The 17660-nt window shown below is 41.4% G+C and overlaps 1 protein-coding gene across 1 annotated transcript in view; it reads left to right on the forward strand.

Moving 5' to 3' along the window:
* Nucleotides 1-17660, forward strand: part of TBXAS1 (thromboxane A synthase 1) — a 227848-nt gene that overhangs the window by 51107 nt on the left and 159081 nt on the right. Inside the window, exon 2 of the mRNA XM_059472124.1 lies at nucleotides 385-478. Coding sequence (XP_059328107.1) covers nucleotides 385-478 — 94 coding nt within the window. The remainder of the gene's footprint in view (nucleotides 1-384; nucleotides 479-17660) is intronic.

Consider the following 17660-nt stretch of genomic DNA (forward strand, 5'->3'; position numbering starts at 1 on the left):
CCTTTCCCAACAGTGCCACAGAAGTCAAGCCCCAAATGCTTCTTTTGATCTCATTTGTAGCCTCATGTAGCTTTGGAGAGTCACTTCTGACTTACAAGACCCTCTGTGGGAAGAGGAGCAGTGCTCTCATAGCACTGCTCAATTTTGCAGGCTTGTGTTTGAGTCACTTGGTCCTTCTGCCCTCTCTGAAGCACCAGTGCACTGCATTCACTTTTGTGACCTGAGGAGCTGCCAAGCAGTGTAATCACACTGGCAGTTCTGTCTGACCAGCACAGAAAGCTTCTCCTCCCTCTCTGAATCTAGGGAAGTCACCTGAGCTAATTACTGTGGCAAGTCCTATCACGACAAGATCCAAAACTAACTTCCTACCTTATCTTTTTCCAGGTACTCCACATCTGCATTCTCCAAGCTAAGCAGAGTAGGGATCCAACATCCTCCACCTCTTCCCTTCATTGGAAACCTGCTCTTTTTCCATGAGGTAGGATATGTTTTCCTTTGTGTCAATCAAAGTGATGGGAAGAGTGGATAGGAAGCAGGAGGAATTGAAGGGAATCCTACAGTTCACTGGTACCACCTCTTCACACAAGCAAAACTCAGCTTTTTGAATGAATTGGTAGAAACAGTTGTGTGTAAGCAGCTCTAATTCCAGGGTAAAGTAAACTTGAGGGAAAGAAAATGTGTAAACTCCTGCAGTTAATTACATGAGCTTTTCCAAGAAAGTTCATGCCCTCAGTGAAACAAACTTAGTTGTGTGAATAGAGCAGATTATGTTAACTAGCCGCAACTGGTTTGACCTGAGTGGTTTTGGCTCCTACAACCTTTCTGTTTGTTTGCACTTTTGCCAATTTGTACACATTTATTTTAAAGCCTTTAATATTGCTTGCTCCCAAGCAGTAACTGGAATTAGGTACTGCTCAATGTTGTTGCTCTGTGCTGCAAATATTAGGGCTATGAGGAAGAGGAAGTGGTGGCATTTTGCTTCCAGATTTTATTCCCTTATTTTTCTCACCCATCCTCTTTCAATAGACTGCTAATGCTGTGTTTTGTTCCTTGCTCCATTTTGGTGGTATTGCTGAGGGTCCAAGATACCTTAGTAATGAGGAGCTGCCATTTCTCTCATTGAATCTTGCAGTAAAATCTCTCCAGTGTGTCTCTGTTGCAGCCCAGCAACTTTTCAGGAAATCTGGGCCAGCTCCAGCTGCTGCCCAGTTTTCCCTGTTAAGTGCATGGTCATCGATATCCATGCTGAGATTTGAATTATTAATGAGAATATATTGCCTCTTACCTTGGTCTTCATGGTGATTGTTCTGTCAATACCTGACTCATTATTAGGTAAAGCCCTTTTAAATGCCAGTTTTACATGCACATCTGATTTCATTTAGAAAATAGCATAAAAGGTAGACTTAATCCTCTCTAGATTAATTTGAACTGGAATTGGCAGGGTGACTTTAACTTTCAAGGGATTCTGGTGGTATGGGATGCTGACCTGTTCACCTTCACTCTTAGGGTTTCAATTCAGCTGGGTGGCAGAAAGCCCCTCATTCTGTAGCTCCTTTGTGGTGAAATCCAGATATCATTAGTTACCTGCTAACACTTGCTGTTAGGTAAAGGTGCCTAGAGACTAAGTTATTTTGGTATGTTTTAGATAGAAGTGGAAAGGTTTTGACAAATTACCCAAAATGATCATATGATCTCTTAGGCAAATTTCATGACTAGAATAGCATTCATTAAGTTAACTTTTTTGCATTAGCCTGATTTAAGTTAACCTTGATTTTACTACATTTTACAAAGAAAAATAAATTAAAGGTAGCTGAGCAATTCTATCTTGGGATACCGAGAAATAACTGATTTGGAGCTGAGTGGTGCAAAGCCACAAGCACTGCCAGGCTGCATGTCCAGCACTGGCATTTCACCACCCATCTTCTACACCATGCTTTCACTGCCAGTAGGAATGGGCAGGGAGGAGCCCAGGGTCTTGGTAACTTTTCTTCCTCCTCTTGTGTATTTTGCCATTTTTTCTGGATCTGCTTTCCTAGAATAGTGCCCATAGCAATGAGCCATTAATGGGAGCCTTGCTTTTATACTGCAGGTTCTCATCTAGTAGACCATTCTCAGGGGCACAGGTGCCCTCACTGCAGTCAGTAGAGGACATTGTCCACTTTCTCCTTCCCACAGGTGAGAACCAGGGCTTGCCCATCACCTTACCTGAAACAGGGATGGTTTTAGGGGCTTGGCTGTGAGGGACACTGCTATGCACGAATAATGGCTTCTTGGGGTTGGGTTTACTTTATATATATTTTTTTTTGTGTAATAAGAAGTAATAAAATGTTAATTTTTGTTCTGTTGCTTCATATATAACATTAGGAAGTTCTTGACCTTCCATGTTTATGCAACCATTCCACCAAAATAGCTGTTTGGAGAGTCTCCCTTTAAACAGGCTGGTTCTTTCTTAGTATTGTTAATCTTGTGCAGGGAAAACACATGAGCCACACTCCCATTAAATCATCAAACTTGTGCTTTTCAACCATGAACATTTATTTCAAAGGAATTAATGAATGGTGACTAAGAGGAATGAATCGATATGTGCCGTATGGGAATCTGCATATGTGTAATTCATACATTTCCAGCGTCGAATTTGGTCTGCAAATTAACACAGGTTGAAAAGCCTTAAACACAAATGAGATCTGGAAGATAAAAAGAAATCAAGAGGCTTCAACATATGCAGCCTTGCAGTCCAAAAAGTGTCATCTTATGGATTCAGGCTTTTCTCCTAGACTATGTTCACTAGAAATGCAAGGAAAAGAAATAAAGCAGGAGAGGAAGTCCCTTTGACATAATAGAGTAAATCTATGATCTGGGAATTTAAGAAAAAACATTAAATGTCAAAAAAAATCTCACCAAGATTGTGTAAGCAGTATTTTGCAATTTGTAATGGTATAAATTCAAGGGTTTGCTTGTGTTCTCCCTTACTTGGGTCTAAATCACTTCTACTGAAATAAATGGAGTTTCCTGTTTTGCTGCACTGTGCATGTAATCAGAGCTTCAAGCCTCATCCTTTTTTTTGCAACTCTTCTTTAAATGTGCCTGAAAACAAAGGAACAGTTGCAAGCAGGATTTTACCAGTAGTGCTGGGTTGTGGGATATTCAATAAACTTTCAAAGGTGTTCTAAACAAGAAAATATTTTGTTAATGAGATTTTTATTTGTTTTTAAGAATTATTTCAGAGATTTCTTGAACAGTGTATTTGCTTTGAGTAAAATAATAGTAGCTGTTAATGTAGTGTCTCTGAGAGAGGAAGAGGAAGTGTGGAAAGTAAAGGGGCTAAGGAAAAGGCAACAGGAAAGACTTATCTCCATCACAGAAAAGGAGAGTTTAAGAGCTGGCTTGGGGAAAACAAAGTTATTTTACTGTAAGTCACCCTTCTCTCTCAAGTAAAATAAAGGGAGATAATCACACTCTGAAACTAAAACATATCCAAGTTAATCAGCTTATCTCAACAATGGGAAGATAGGAAATTATTGCAGTTCTGCAGCTGGGAAATTATCTGAGTCCAACATATTAGATTAAAAATTCTTCTATTGCATGAGAACAATTTGTGGTGGCTAAGTCTGATGTAACAGTAAATATGATTAGGCTGCTTAAAAAAAGCAGCATGTTCAATTTTTTCCAATAACTGAGCAGACTTGCAGCCGACAGGCTGCTGTTTTGCTACAAATTCCTGACTGTTTGCTCACCTCTCCATGTGCTGCATTTTTCCTATGAGTCTGGAAAAACATGGGGGTTGTTTCTGATAGCTGTGTAATGGTTGACACAGGGTATGCACAGCATGGACTTTCACACGTGGATCTCTATGGGCTTTATAGCAGCAGGTTGCAGAAAAACTAAACCAAACTCTTTTATCAATTCCCGGGCTAATGATTTTATTATGTGACAAATGCCCTGAAAACTGAGAAGCCACTAATCTGCATCACCCTTTCTCTCTGGCAAACACTTGACCTGTTGCTATGGCTGTGCTGTGCTTTTCTCCCCCTTTCCCATTCCTTTCCTAAAATGACAGCTATGCTGTTTTAAATGTCATTGGCTCTGACATTTGCACGGCCCTGACTGCCTGGTAGTGTACCTGTGTGCACTGCTCCCTGCTCAGCCTCCTGGAGAGCCACACTGTGCTGCAGCAGCTTTGGGGCTGCGCTGATGTTCTGGGGTGGTGGTGGGTGTGTGGGTTGCTTTGGTCCTTGCTAAGTAGGATGTGCAGCTGAGTGATGATGTGCTTTGGGTCCTTACAGTAGTGGTGTGATCATGTGCTGCTTTCTTCCTATTACTCCTAGCAAGCTCCAGTGGTGCTTTTGACTGTCTGTGTGCTTGCATCCCTGCCTTGCATGTTAATGAAAGACATCCCTCTCTTTAGCCCCTCTCAGCTTGGACAGGATACCCTTTGTTTACTCTGTTTATTCCAGTCTGGCCTACTTGTAGATCCTGGGCTACCCCAGAGTGGCCCATTTCTGCTGAATGGAAGTGGGGGCTGTGTGGGTGCTTTGTCTTGCTTTCAGTTTGGGATCTGGCTGGGCTGTGTTGTTTTATGGCTGATGGGTGGGAGTGGAAACAGGGGGAGTGCAGGGAGGAAGCAGAGAGAAAACATTTTTTTTTTTCCTTCATTACGCATCTGCCAAAAGCATCCTTTAAGTTGGACGTAAAGGAAAATAAAAGGCAGAGTCCTTGCATGAATGAAATTGCCCCATGTTTAATTTTTAGCCTAGAAAGCACTGTGTGGGTGCTTAGAGAGGCTGCAGTGTTTACTGCTCTGGAATTTAATGACACAGCATTCAAACCTAAACAAGGTTGGAGAGAGGCAAACGGTGAGGGGAGCAAAAAGGGGGGAGAAGGAGCTCTCAGGCTCTGGACCTGGATTGAATTACAAGAATAATATGACTTATATTGACAGTGAAAGCCTGCATATGGTTTTGTGTTTCTTTGTGCAGATAAACAACAGAAGAATGAGATAGGGAGTGTGTGTTTTGCAACTTGATAGCTATTTGTGTGGAACCAGAAAGGTTGGCTGTGGCGTCACCAACCAACCTGTCTGTCTCCCCCAGATGCCCGTGTGCATCTGCTGTGGTCTGCTGACTGCCAGAGCAGACCTCTTGGGGTGATCCAGGTCTTCTCTTACATCCTGGGAATGCCACCACCCTAGACTGGGAGGCATGAGCATGTATTTGGTGCAGATCTAAATCTAGCCAGTTCACTGTCTGCAGCGTGACAGAAAACCTGGGGTTAGATTTGGTTTATGTGTAAATTTCTACATCTATAAAGCCAGTCTTTCTCCCCTTTAAAGATATGCATTTTCCTAGTTTCATCTGATAGTCTGTGTTACCTTTGATCAGATGTTGGCATTGTCAGATAACCTGACAAAGTTGATGCAGTGTCTCTTTGTGGGAACCTAAAGCAGGAAATCAAGACATCGAGACAATTGGCTGTCTCCCACTTGACTAAATGCTATTTGCAGCCTTTAGCAAGAGCTGGACCTCAGTTTCTGAGATGAGCATCAGGTAGAGCTGTGCTGTAGCTCACCCCAGCTTGTCCCTGCACTGGTGGGGTCTCAGCAGGGTGTTTGGGGAGCAGTGTGTGCACCTCAGAGACCCTTCTGTAGAGACACCGTGTCCTCTTTGCACTTGCAGTTTCCCATAACTGTGTTTGCTATCAATGTGGCATCTACTTTAAATAACATTTATGGATCCTGAGACAGTATTAGGGTGCACAAAGCAACTGGTAGGTTTCATGTGATAGAAAAAGGGGGTGAATCATCACTGCCTTACTGGTGAATAATGGTGACCCATGCAATGAAGGTGGTAGTGGTCATGAGAGGTGCCTTTGCTCTTCTGGACTATACTGTTCTTCCTTTGAGGGAAGAAGCAATTCCTTTTTGTATTACAAGGAATGGTGTGGCTTTTTTCTAGAGCAGCTTTAACATTTATTTTTGTGCAGGGCTGTGTGAATGCTCCCCATAGATCTCAGCAGTTGCCCCTAGAAAGGAGACGCAGACTTCATTGATGAGCACCATCATGGTTTTGGTATCCTTTAACCCATGCTTTGGTTCTTTTGACACACTTCATGCTTGCCTTCTTAAATGCTGCAAGGGGGGAAGAGGCAATGGTTAAGGCAGTTGGTAGCTCTTAAGTGGAAAGGGGGTGATGTTGTCTGTGGCAGCACAGTGAGTGAGAAGAGACACCTTGATCTGCTCCTGGCTTTCCTCAAACTCTTGTTGTTTGGGCAAATCTGACTGGGGCAAAGCTTTCTTATTTTCTGGGTAAGCAAATCTCTTTCTTTTGCTTCACCTTGAGCCTCTTTTATCCACCTGCAAGATGATAAAGATGACACTGTGACACTGTGGAATAGATAGGTCTGCTTTTTGATCAGGTTATGGTGAAACATTTTGGACAACTTCTCTGGGGCCTGTTAGGCTTGGGGAAGCTGATATCACTGCTGTCTTGAATGGACTGGGATGCTCCAAGGCCAGAGGGAGTTTATATGGTTTTTTTTGCAATATTCACAGAGCAAGTGGGGCTGTGAATCAATGCCAGGCCTGAGTTCTGATACAAATGAGTGAGGTGGTCCCCAAGATAACAGCGCTGAAGGATACTTCTCTTCTGTGCCATCCTTGACCACTGTCCTCTGATGGGTTTTTTGGTGGCAGCTGCCAAATGACTACCCAAGTGAGAGCAGAGCTCTGCATCATTAAAATGACAACTGAGAATGGTCTAGGGAGGTTTGCCACGTGTTATGTCTTTTGGAGAGTATATTTGCACATTCATCACCATCATTTGCACATTCCAGAGGGTTGCACATAGCCCTCTGGAATTTGCTATGCAGCCTGCTCTTCAAGTAGTGTGTATTGCTAAATTAAAGCCAGCTCTGGCCTGACATGCAGCAGCAGTGAACCCAAACAGCTGAGCTGCACAGCGTTTGGGCTGGGAGAATGGGATAATGTGCAGTTGCCAAGGCAGTAGCATACCAGTACAGCCAGTGTAGTCACAAACTGGACTTTACCTTGAGCTCCAGAAGAAGCAGGGATCCTCATCTTGAGAAGCAGCAAAGTAGGGATGTTTGAACAGGAGGATTCCAATAGCTGCTGTAGTAAACTCAATGGGCTTTTACATGTGAAAGTTAAAAAGCAGGACTATTTCTAAAGTGTGACTGTCTTCTCTTCAGTTTTGCTTGTAGTTGTACTGGCCTGGAAGGAGAGGGGTTGGAATAGATAAAATCTTGAAATTAGGAAAGAAAGCAACAGCATCAGGGATATGAGCAACTCTGTTATTTTACATGAAATTGTAACTTGCTCACATTACCTATCAGTTTGGAGTTTGGAAGCATCCTGTGTTGTTCACCTTCTTATCGCATGCAGAGGATCCCACATTTGGAAGTCCAGTTCTTTTATGTCAGCAAGATCAGTATGTATAATAATGGCCAGGTATCAGTTGTAATGCTAAAATTATAGCAGGCTCAGATGGGGTATTGTGAACAGTTGTTATCCATGAGCCAACAAATTTAGCAGAGTCTTAACTTCATTAGCAGTGTCTAAATGCATTAGCCATATGCTCCTCAGCATATGGGTAAATACATAACAATTTATTTTCATTAGGGTTTTCTTACAAGTGCTACTAACCCAAGCTCCACTAGAAATGTTTACAGCATGACATGTCTTTTCAGATAAGAAGCTGGCTTTCTGTACAGCAAGTCATCCTGAAAGGTTGACAAGCAAAATAGTTCCCTGTCCTTTCTGGGAATAGGCAGGTACAGCTGCTATGGGTCTGATCTGCTGCATCTAGCTAGGCTTGGTTTCTGCGAGGCTTTGTATTAAAATGAATAATAGAAGGCTTTGGAGAATTGCCTGTTCAAACACGTGCTGGTAAATCTCTGGTATTTGTTGTGTGCCTGCCTTCTGGTTGTCTGTTCTGGTTTGCATGGCATCACCACTCGGTAGCTTTATAAGACTCATGACCTTCTGGGTTCTTCCCAATTTCCCCCTTCCCAGGCAGGATGTAGAGTTGAAATATAACTTTTCCTAAGAGGTACTGAGTGTGAAATGAGGCCATACTCATGGTTTATAGTCAAATGGATGTGATGATGGAAAGGCAGGGTGAGTTTGTAGGGTGGGCAGGGCTGTGAGGGCTTCAGTAGCTGCAAAGTGGCACGAGTGTAAATTGGCTGTTGTGTGCTCAGCGTTCTCCTAATTTCTCAGAAATAAATGAGAAGCTATTTTCTTGAGAGCTTTTTGTTTTGAATTTTTTTAATAAGCATTTCTGCAGCTTGATCCAGAAACATGAGGTGCCTAGAAAAGATCTGTCCTTCCTTACTCTTCAGAGTCTATTGGAGAAGTAGAAAGTTCAAAAGTTAATCTGTTTCTCCTAAGCCTCAGAGGCCTTGGCACATGTCTAAATTTAGATGGTAATGTGAAACAAGAATCAACTAGAGTTGGAATCTAATCAGGTTTTTTGTGACTTGACTGGGTTTTTATTGTGGCTAGGTGGTTTTTCGGTTGGTTGGTTTTTAGAAAGAAAAACCAACAGAAAGCCTAAACAAACCTGTGTGCTTTAAAAAGAAATGTGTTTCAAATTGCTGTGTTTTCTTTCTGTCTTTGTCATCATACAACGCTGATGAATGGATGAGTGAATTAATTATAGTCTTGGGTTGTCCTTGGACTTTCTAACTTTTCATTGTTTTTTAACTATTAGCCTTTTTTCCTGCTTAGATTTTGTTATTTTGTAATAATCTATGAATTTTAGGAGATTTATAAAAAAGCAGAGGGAAAAGTGAAGTGTTCTTTGGGCAGTTGCCATGGGACAGTTTAAATATTTAGGTAGCAAAAACAACTCACTGAATATTTGTAACTTATTTTACCTTACTTCAAGAAAATTGAAAATTATAAGCAAGAGAAAAAGAAACTGAGCTACGTATTTCAAAAATATTCTCAACTAAGTATTTTCATAATAAAGGATGCAAGAAATAAATGTTAAAATAATTGCAAAATATTATTTGCTGTTTGCTGAATTTCCGTGGGTTTTGTATATTATATCTGATGCCACTTTTTTTGATTCTGTGAGTCTAGAAAACTGTGAACTTTCATAGGCAAGATGATGCCTGGGTTGATTTAGGTAGGATTAGTGAATGTTAGGGTAAAGAAACCACAATAAGTCATGTGCAATGATGAGTTGAAATATTCTCTGGGAAGTTGAGTGGGACATTAAACATAGGTGTTATTCTTCTGCTGAATGGTTCTTTTCCTGTTCCACTTAAAAGGGAAAATATGGGGATTTTTCAAGGAATTTTGAATGAGTTAGAGACAGGACCTCTGAGATTTTAGATAATGTGGTTTATTTTTCTTATCTTCTACAAAGATGGGAAGGATGAGTTTGTCTTACATTTTTACTGTATGGTTCATAAGACCCCTAGTTATAGGACTGTTTAAGGATTTATTGACTAACAAAACACTGTTAATAAGGATATTTGTTTTTGATCCAGTCCTTAAATATTTTGTCTTATGGACTCATGCTACAGTGTAAGTTCTCTTAGTTAATCATGTTATGATACACAAACCTACAGTACTGTATTCTAAACTTCTTGTTTATCTTTCTAAGTACTTTTATTTTTTCTATGTTGAAAACTCTAAAATTTCTTAATGTGTTTCTGCTTTAAACTGTAAATCCACATTCTCATTTCTACCTAAATTTGGAGACCTTTTCTAAGGTTTCAGATCAAATCCTGTGTTTAATTTGAAGCTTTGGCTTACAGGCCCAAAGTTCTGAGAATTCCCTGCATTTAGGATTGCAACATCTCCCCCTTCTTTTTGTATTAAGAGTATTCCTTTGATAGTTTTGTTAATTATCTTTTGTATGTATTGGAGTAGGTAAGGTGTTGTTATAATTATGGGGATAATATGTATATATACACACATCTATTTTTATTTTTTTATTATGGTGTAAGGTTTAATTTATTGAGTAGATAATTTAATTATGTTCTGTGATCAGTTTTGATTTTAGTTGTTTTCCTTTAATTGTTGTACGTTCTTATGAATGGATTTTGAATGATTAGATAGGTTTATGTAATACATTCCATCAAAATTTTCACACCTCTCTTTACGTACTAGTAAAAGAAAATTAATTGTTCTATTTTGCGGAGTTTCATGTTTTACATTTTTGATATTGGTTAATAAACTATTTCATGTGAGAGAAGTAGTATTGGCTTGATTACTTAACTCGTACCCTAATTGATTTGATTGTTTTAGGGTTATTGTTGAGGTAAGATGGGGTGAAAATATAGATATTGACAAGATGTTGAGGGAAGTCTCTCTTTGGACACACAGAGAGAAAGGGGATGGTGAGCCCCAAAGTCTTCCCTGATTTGCCTCTATTTACTTTTATTTCCATATATTTAGAAGAAGCAGTGGGTGATAAGCCCTAGACAGGATAAGGGATGTTGTGGCTCTAGAGAGTAGTCTAGGAAAGAAGCACAGAGGGGTTTGAATAAGAAATCTGGTTGATACATGATTTTTGCAGAGATGTGAACACATCTGCCTTGATCTGTTAATACACTGCAACATGTGGTACGTTGTGAAAAGTGTGTGATGAGGCAGAAGGAGGGAGGGGAGCACTTGATTTATCCTTATTTTTGTTCCACTTCTGAAGGCAATCTAGAGCAGAAGCACCTTGCAGCCAAGGTGGAGTGGAAAAGGCACTTGATCACAGGGAAGGGGGAAATGGGAGAGCTTTTGGGAAAAAAAGTTGTTGGTGACCTTATACCAGAGGTCTCTATTTTAATAAAGAGTCTCATAAAGTTCATCACAGATAGAATTAGGGACCTTGCAAGTATCTTGTAGTTATATTTGTGTTTATATTTTCCCTACCTCTTTTTTCCTCTCCCGTGCCCCAGGGAGCCATCTCTAAGACCTCATAAACGTGAGATTTCATTTTCTAATGCTATTTCATTTCCTGGATGGAAGACCTGCCACGAGAAGACCAGACCTCAAATTATAATAGCCCTATAAATAACTCCCTAAGGCAAAGGGAAAAAAGAAAGCCTTTGAAAGACAACCACAAATGCAAAAATGGAGGTTTTGGGTTCTTGCAGAACCAGATTAAGCAGTTCTAGTTAGAACATGGTTAATTTTTGGGTTTCCCTGTTAATCTCTGCATTGTTTACATAACAAAATTGTTTCAGAAGTCTTCAGAGGTCTTTTGCTTGAGCAATTTCTGCAGCGTTTTGATGCCTTTTGGCCTGTCTTTAGATACTGCTAAAAAATGGAATTTGCAGGTAAAATTGAAAACAATCCGGCAAACTGACTAAAATACAATGATGGATTGAGTAAAAATAGTCTGAAAATGCAACTTTTTCTTCTTTCTGGGTGAAGTCGTTTTAATTCAGCAGACCCAGACAGTCTGCCTGCTTTCTGCTGGAAATCTGTGCGGAATTGGCACATCGACTAGAATAAAAACATTCCCGAGGAATCGGCGTGTTCTGTCAAAACATTTGAACAGCTCCTGTCTCCCAGAGCACAGCATTGCTCTGGAGCCGGCGAGGGAGCTCTGCAGCGTGTGCTGCAGGCTTCCCCTCCAGCCTCCATCTCAAACCCACCTTTCTGCACAAGCATGGCCAAGTGTTTCAGGTTCAATTATATTTAGCTGCGGAGGCAGTAGAGAAGGCAGTTTACAAGAACCTTTTGCAGCATGGTTGGACCTGTGTAAGGCTGTCCTTCCTCTGTTCCTGCTAAGGCTGTGCTGTACATGGAGTCTTTTAGGTTGCAAAAGTGTCTGGAGTCCACCCTTTAAGCCAGCAGTGCCAAATCCACCACCAAACCATGTCTCTAAGTGTCTCATCTACATGTCTTTTAAATACCTCCAGGGATGGTGACTCAACTGCTTCCCTAGGCAGCCTGCTCAGTGCTTGACAGCCCTTTTGGTGCAAAAATTGTTCTTAATGTGTGAGGGAAAAGTTATGGAGTTAAGGTTGGAGGATCCTAGTATCTTCCTGAATCAATATAGTGTCTGGGGACAGGTAGGCTGGCAAATCTGAGCTCCAGGAGAATTCCTGCTGTGCAGGGATGTGACTTTCGCCCCCCCCCAACAGATGTCTCAGTGCCACATCTTTTGCTGCTGCATGACTTGATGTGTGAGGTTATGCTCCAAAGCAAAGTCCAACCTCTGTGTTCTGGATTAATAATAATAATAATAATTTTTATGATTTGATCAAATTAAAAAAAAATAATCTTTGGCTAGAAAGAGGTACTCAGCAATTACAGGGTTTAACAGAGCAAAGTGTGATGAAACTCAACATTTTCAGCTTGACACTGATTGCTTTACTTTTGCAAAGTAGTATCTTATTCCCCCAGCACTGAGATGAAGGGGGTCTTGCTAGTAGGCTCTGCTCGGTATGAATGAGACTGGTAAAATCTGGCCTGCAGACAATTTACTAGAGATACTGTCTGTCTGTTATTGAGACTAATTGCTAAGGAACGTAATTGTATCATTCCTGTTACCAAAATTGATATTCCCTGCCTGCCTCCAGCTAAATGAGTTTTTATTTTTGCAGAATTTCTGGGCTGTTGCGTGCTAAGGCATTGTGTTGAAACAAATGAGGTTTTTCCTTATACTTGACAGAGAGGTGTGTCTTAAGCAGTTAAGATGCACTAGCAGATGGTGTCCTTTAAAGCTGAAACATGTGACAGTAGCCTGTTTGAATGAGTATCCATGCTAGTTTTAGCACCAGGAGGAGATTAAAGTCCAAAGAAGCTGCTTCCCTTGCCCTGCTCCTTCCGGTAAGGGAGGGAACAGGAAAGTGCCGGACTTCTGCTGCTGAAAGCTCCTCACAGCAATGGAATAACAGCACGGTCACACCCACACAGTGCTGGAACTCTACACCCTTTCTGTAACCAGGACAGTCTCTACTGTGATTGTCTAAGCCCTGTCCAGCAGAAAAAGCATTTATAAATCAGCATAAAAGTAAACAAGGTGGGGAGACAAGCTACCCAAGGTACATGGTTATTTTTTACACTGTGGCATGTGCCTAGACAGCAATTCAGTATAATTTAGAATACAAGTGGCATCACAGAGAAATGTGATGGAAGACAATGATCTGTGCCAGGCAGAGCAGGGAGGGCAGGGGTGGCTCACAAACCAGCCCTAGATCTGCATGGATTAGTGTCAGCACAGCCGACTTGCAGGGGATGGGCTGGGAATGTGCATTCCTAACTCTATTACTTATCCCCTGGGCCAGAAGGACCAGATGTGTTGCATTGCATAGACAACATATTTAATCTGTGAATGATCATTCCTGATGGATCCCCTCCAGACAGTCCAAAAGTTACATTACTGAGCCCCAGCCTATTTTACAAAGAAGGACATGACCACCCAATCCAGTGCCTATATAGGGAAGGGAAAAGGTGGAATTGCTGTGATTTCACATTTTATCAAGCATCTGTTTCCTCCATGGAGAAAATGTTTATGTACTGGTGTCTCACCCAAGGCAGCTAAAGCCATGCTTTGCTACCTAGAATTGCTAACAGGAGTTAACAGGGGTTGGTACTTCTAAATGTTGCTACAACTCCTTTTATTTAGTTATGCAAAGTCTAGCCTGCTGCACTTGATTTTGTATGAAGCATATACTATGCTGAAAAAATATGGTCACCTTTAGGACTCAGGTTTCTGGAAACTGAGGTTTCCCATTCCTGAAAACTCTGGACCGGGCTCTGAGCAACCTAGTCCTGTTGAACATGTCCCTGCTGATTGAAGGGGGGTTTGACTAGAGGGCCTTTAAAGGTCCCTTTCAACCCAAGATATTCTGTGACCAAAATGATGAAAAGGCAATTCATCCCAGTATGGCCATAGGGGAGAGGAAAACATGATAAAATCCTTCTCTGAACAATTATAGCAAATATATGTTCAAAGGCTTTAAGATGTTTCACAGTGGTGAGCACATCTTTTGACAGGCAAGGTAACAGACTGGAAGAACAGTGTCAGAATTGAAGCCTCTTAATATATTAATGTCTTGCAAAGATCTGAGACTTGGGTTTATGTGGACTTAACTTTGTCCTAACACAGGAGCATCCCTTGATGTGCTGAAACCTTATCATCTGGGGAGGGACACTTGAAAGAAAGCAAGCATGCTTGCAGTTTTATGGGCAGGGAAACTGAGGGCTGTGGCTGTAACAATTTTGCCTCACTACTCATTTAGACCAAATGCCCTCTCTGTTCACTGAGCATGGGCACAGGCAACCAGGGATTCCTGAGCTTGTGCAGGAAGAGGGTGTGACAAGGGCTGCAGACTGCATCAGCACCTAGTGGCCTCTGCCACGGTGCCACAATCGATGCCACCTTCCCAGAGTCCCTGCTGCTGTGGGAAAAGCTTATGTTACATGCAGGAGGATAATGCCTCAAAACATCCCTACTGGAATATATAAGTACTTTAAGTTGAGAGTTCAAACCCAACTTGCTCTTCTCCTACTTTTGTAGTGATTTTGGTAATTTTCATTTGGTTTAGAAAAAAATAGAAATAAGTGTTAAATTCATGCTTAAAAGATTGCATTTCTTCGGACAGATTTTTAATCCTTTTTCTCGTTTTCAACAAGTAAACTTGCTTTTGCAGCAGAGATTTTGACATTAAGAGTCTTGATAGAATAATAGGCATGAGATGGATTGCAATCTATTGCCTCAAGACTTTGCCAATCATAAACTGAAATCAGTTAATGCATTGAGTTAGATCTTGCTATATTGGACAATGTGCTAGTAGTATTAAAAATATCAATCCAGAAAATATATTGATTATATTATCTCCATAGCAACAAACAATAATAGGATAATGTTAGCTTAATAATTGTGCTTTGTGAAAACCTTTCAGAATAATTACTGCATTGTGGTCTTTTCACAATGTGGAATGCAATAACGCTTCTTCCTTGACTGCAGTCACCATCAGCACTGCGTCAAGAGATGTTGTTTTTGTGTGCATGCATATGTATTCATGGGTAATTTTGCTCCGGGTGAAACAATTCAGCAGACTATTTTGGGATCCATTTTTAAATGGTCAAGACCACAAATTGGCAATTGTTTTCTGTGTGGCTTGTTTTCTCCCACCCCCTCTGACAACTGGCTACTGTAAAAAGAGGTCGTTAACATTCCTTTTCCTGCCTCTTTCTTTACAAAGCACAAAGATTTTGGCATGTAATGAAACTGAATGTCCAGCTACTCTGTTAAGGATTTGTGGGAGAGAGGAACTCTGCTCTAAAGACAGTGCTTCATATCTGTTCCTTTAATTGAATTTAATCTATCATCCTCTAGGAATGACTTGTTCCGCAGGAACTGAGAGATTTGCCTGTATTTTAGGGGACCTGGCTCTCTTGTGCATCCTACATTGTCGTATAAATAATAACCTGAGGTTGTTATGAATATAGAGAGATACTTTCCTACATGTAAGTAAGGAGGTGTACATATAACATTTTTAGCCTGAAATTTTGGCAGGAGAGTCAGAGGACTGATATATACACTCTTCATCTGGGTCTTGCTCTTTACTTCCACATCAACCCTGTAATTTATATCTTGAGTTAAAAAGAGGCATTAACACAAATCCATGATGAAGAAGCCAAGCTTTTAGAGTGGCTCTGTGTAAGCTCTGCTCAGCAGTAACAAAAACATCTCTATATTATCAACCCTGTGTTCAGCACAAATCCAAAACATAGCCCTATTCTAGCCACTGTGTAGAAGAATAACTCTCCCCTAGCCAAAACCAGCACAATTGGTAAAACCTCCCAGTTTAATCCGTGAAGTTAAGCAGCTAAGCCATCCTGTGTCTGTGAAAAATCCTTGGGTTCCTGGCAGTAGATCTGGAGTCTGTTCTCCTTCTGGTCACAGCAGTATTTCATGTTGATCAAGAGTTAGACATCAGCTAGCCCTGCTCCTAAATGTTGCACTGGTAGGAGCTTCCCCATGGCTTTTGTAGGGTGCCCCATGCTATTCCCAATGGTATAGTGGGATTGCCCCTTTACTTCCAAGGACATGAATGGATGTCATGATGTTTAGTGGTCACTCTTCCATGCCTTTTTCTGTGGGAAAAATACTGATGTCAGACAGATTAAACTTTGAGCGCCTCTTCTAATTGCACATAATTTTATTTTGATTCTTGCTTCTGGAGAGATTTAGTCATTCAAATGTCCCATAATTTATCTTACTCTTTACCAAAAGGAGTCCCCTTTTCTTTGAGGATCTTCAGAAGAAAGCCTCTGCTTTGAAAGCACTACCTAAAATAAGTGACCCTCTTGGTCCTGGAAATGTGCAGACCCTCTGCTCTGTACAGGTGTACTGTGTACATAAGAAAAGCAGGAGATTGAGGGAGTTCTGTTAGTTTTCCATCTGAGATGATGGAAGCATCAGGAGCTTGGTTGTACTGTTTTCCTCTCCACTCCCCCCAGGTGGTTTCTTTATGGGGAGGATGTGATGGAAAGGTGGTTTTATATGCCTGGCAGTGGTTACTGTCTGCCAGTGGCCCAGTCTCTTAGGGATGTGGTTAATTCACAGGGACATGGAGGAGGAGTTGTTGCCCTCAACTCTGTGCCTTATGCCAAAGCATCTAGGCCTGCATAAGTGTTTTACTGAATGAGGGTGTCAATCACCTTTCTCCCTTCCCCTGTGCAGATGAATTCAGTTATGATAGGACAGCTAAATGCACTGGTTCCTCTGGAAAATATCTGGTATTTGCAGGTGTGCAGCATCATTCATTAAAAAAGGAAGCAAGCCCAGATGGCTTGACAAGGAGTTTTTGTTTTTTTTTTTTTTTGCTGGTGTTGCTGCAGAATCCAGCCCTGAGTGATGATCTAGAAACAGAAATGAATAGCTGACAAGAGCCAATTGAATCCCCATCTCCAAACCTGAGTTCTTCTGTCTATGAAATTGTCACAATTGAAACTCTCACTGTGCTTGACACATCCTGTGCTAGCCAGTGATCTTACTGATTGCTAGATTCTCATTCCACTGCAGCCTCCTGCTTAGTGTCCTTGTGCTGTATCAGCTCCTGATGCTCTCTGCAATCTTCTCTCCAGCCCGCACAGGGATTGGCATTGTGTGTTTTGTCTGCCTCTTCCTAATCCCTTTCCTGCGAGGCCTGATATGGCTTTCTAGTGTTTCTGGGTTTTGTGCTCAGATCCTACAAGCTACTGCATGGGTGGCTTGGGTCTTAAACAGTCTTTGGCTTCAAGACAGAATATCAAGAGTAACTTAGCTTATGAAAACAAGGAGATTTGCTAGAACAGTTATTTTAAAATAGGTGAAGTGTCAACTGCCTGCTGTAATGTGGCTATCATGGCTACAGTTTGTTGTGTTCCCAAAGGGATAAAAGTGTTCTGCACAGGATCTTACAGCCCATCTCTGTCCATAGTGCTTTGGGGTAGGTCTGGGATGTTGCTCTGGGAGCAGGATGAAGCACTGGGAGTGTTTGTTCCATGGCTGGGCTGAAGCTGTTGCTCTGCAGACACATTACCCCTCCTGCCCTGCTGAATGTATGGGCTCGCCACAATGTGTGTGTCAAGCTGACGTGTCTGTCCTTAACCTTGTGGCTCTTTCAGAGGTGCCATGTGATAGATGGGAGCAAAAGGGACCTGTCATGCCTGTGCCTGGCCTGTCCATGCTGCA

The sequence above is a fragment of the Ammospiza nelsoni genome, chromosome 5 (assembly GCF_027579445.1).
Source record: "Ammospiza nelsoni isolate bAmmNel1 chromosome 5, bAmmNel1.pri, whole genome shotgun sequence".
Classification (NCBI taxonomy): Eukaryota; Metazoa; Chordata; class Aves; order Passeriformes; family Passerellidae; genus Ammospiza; species Ammospiza nelsoni.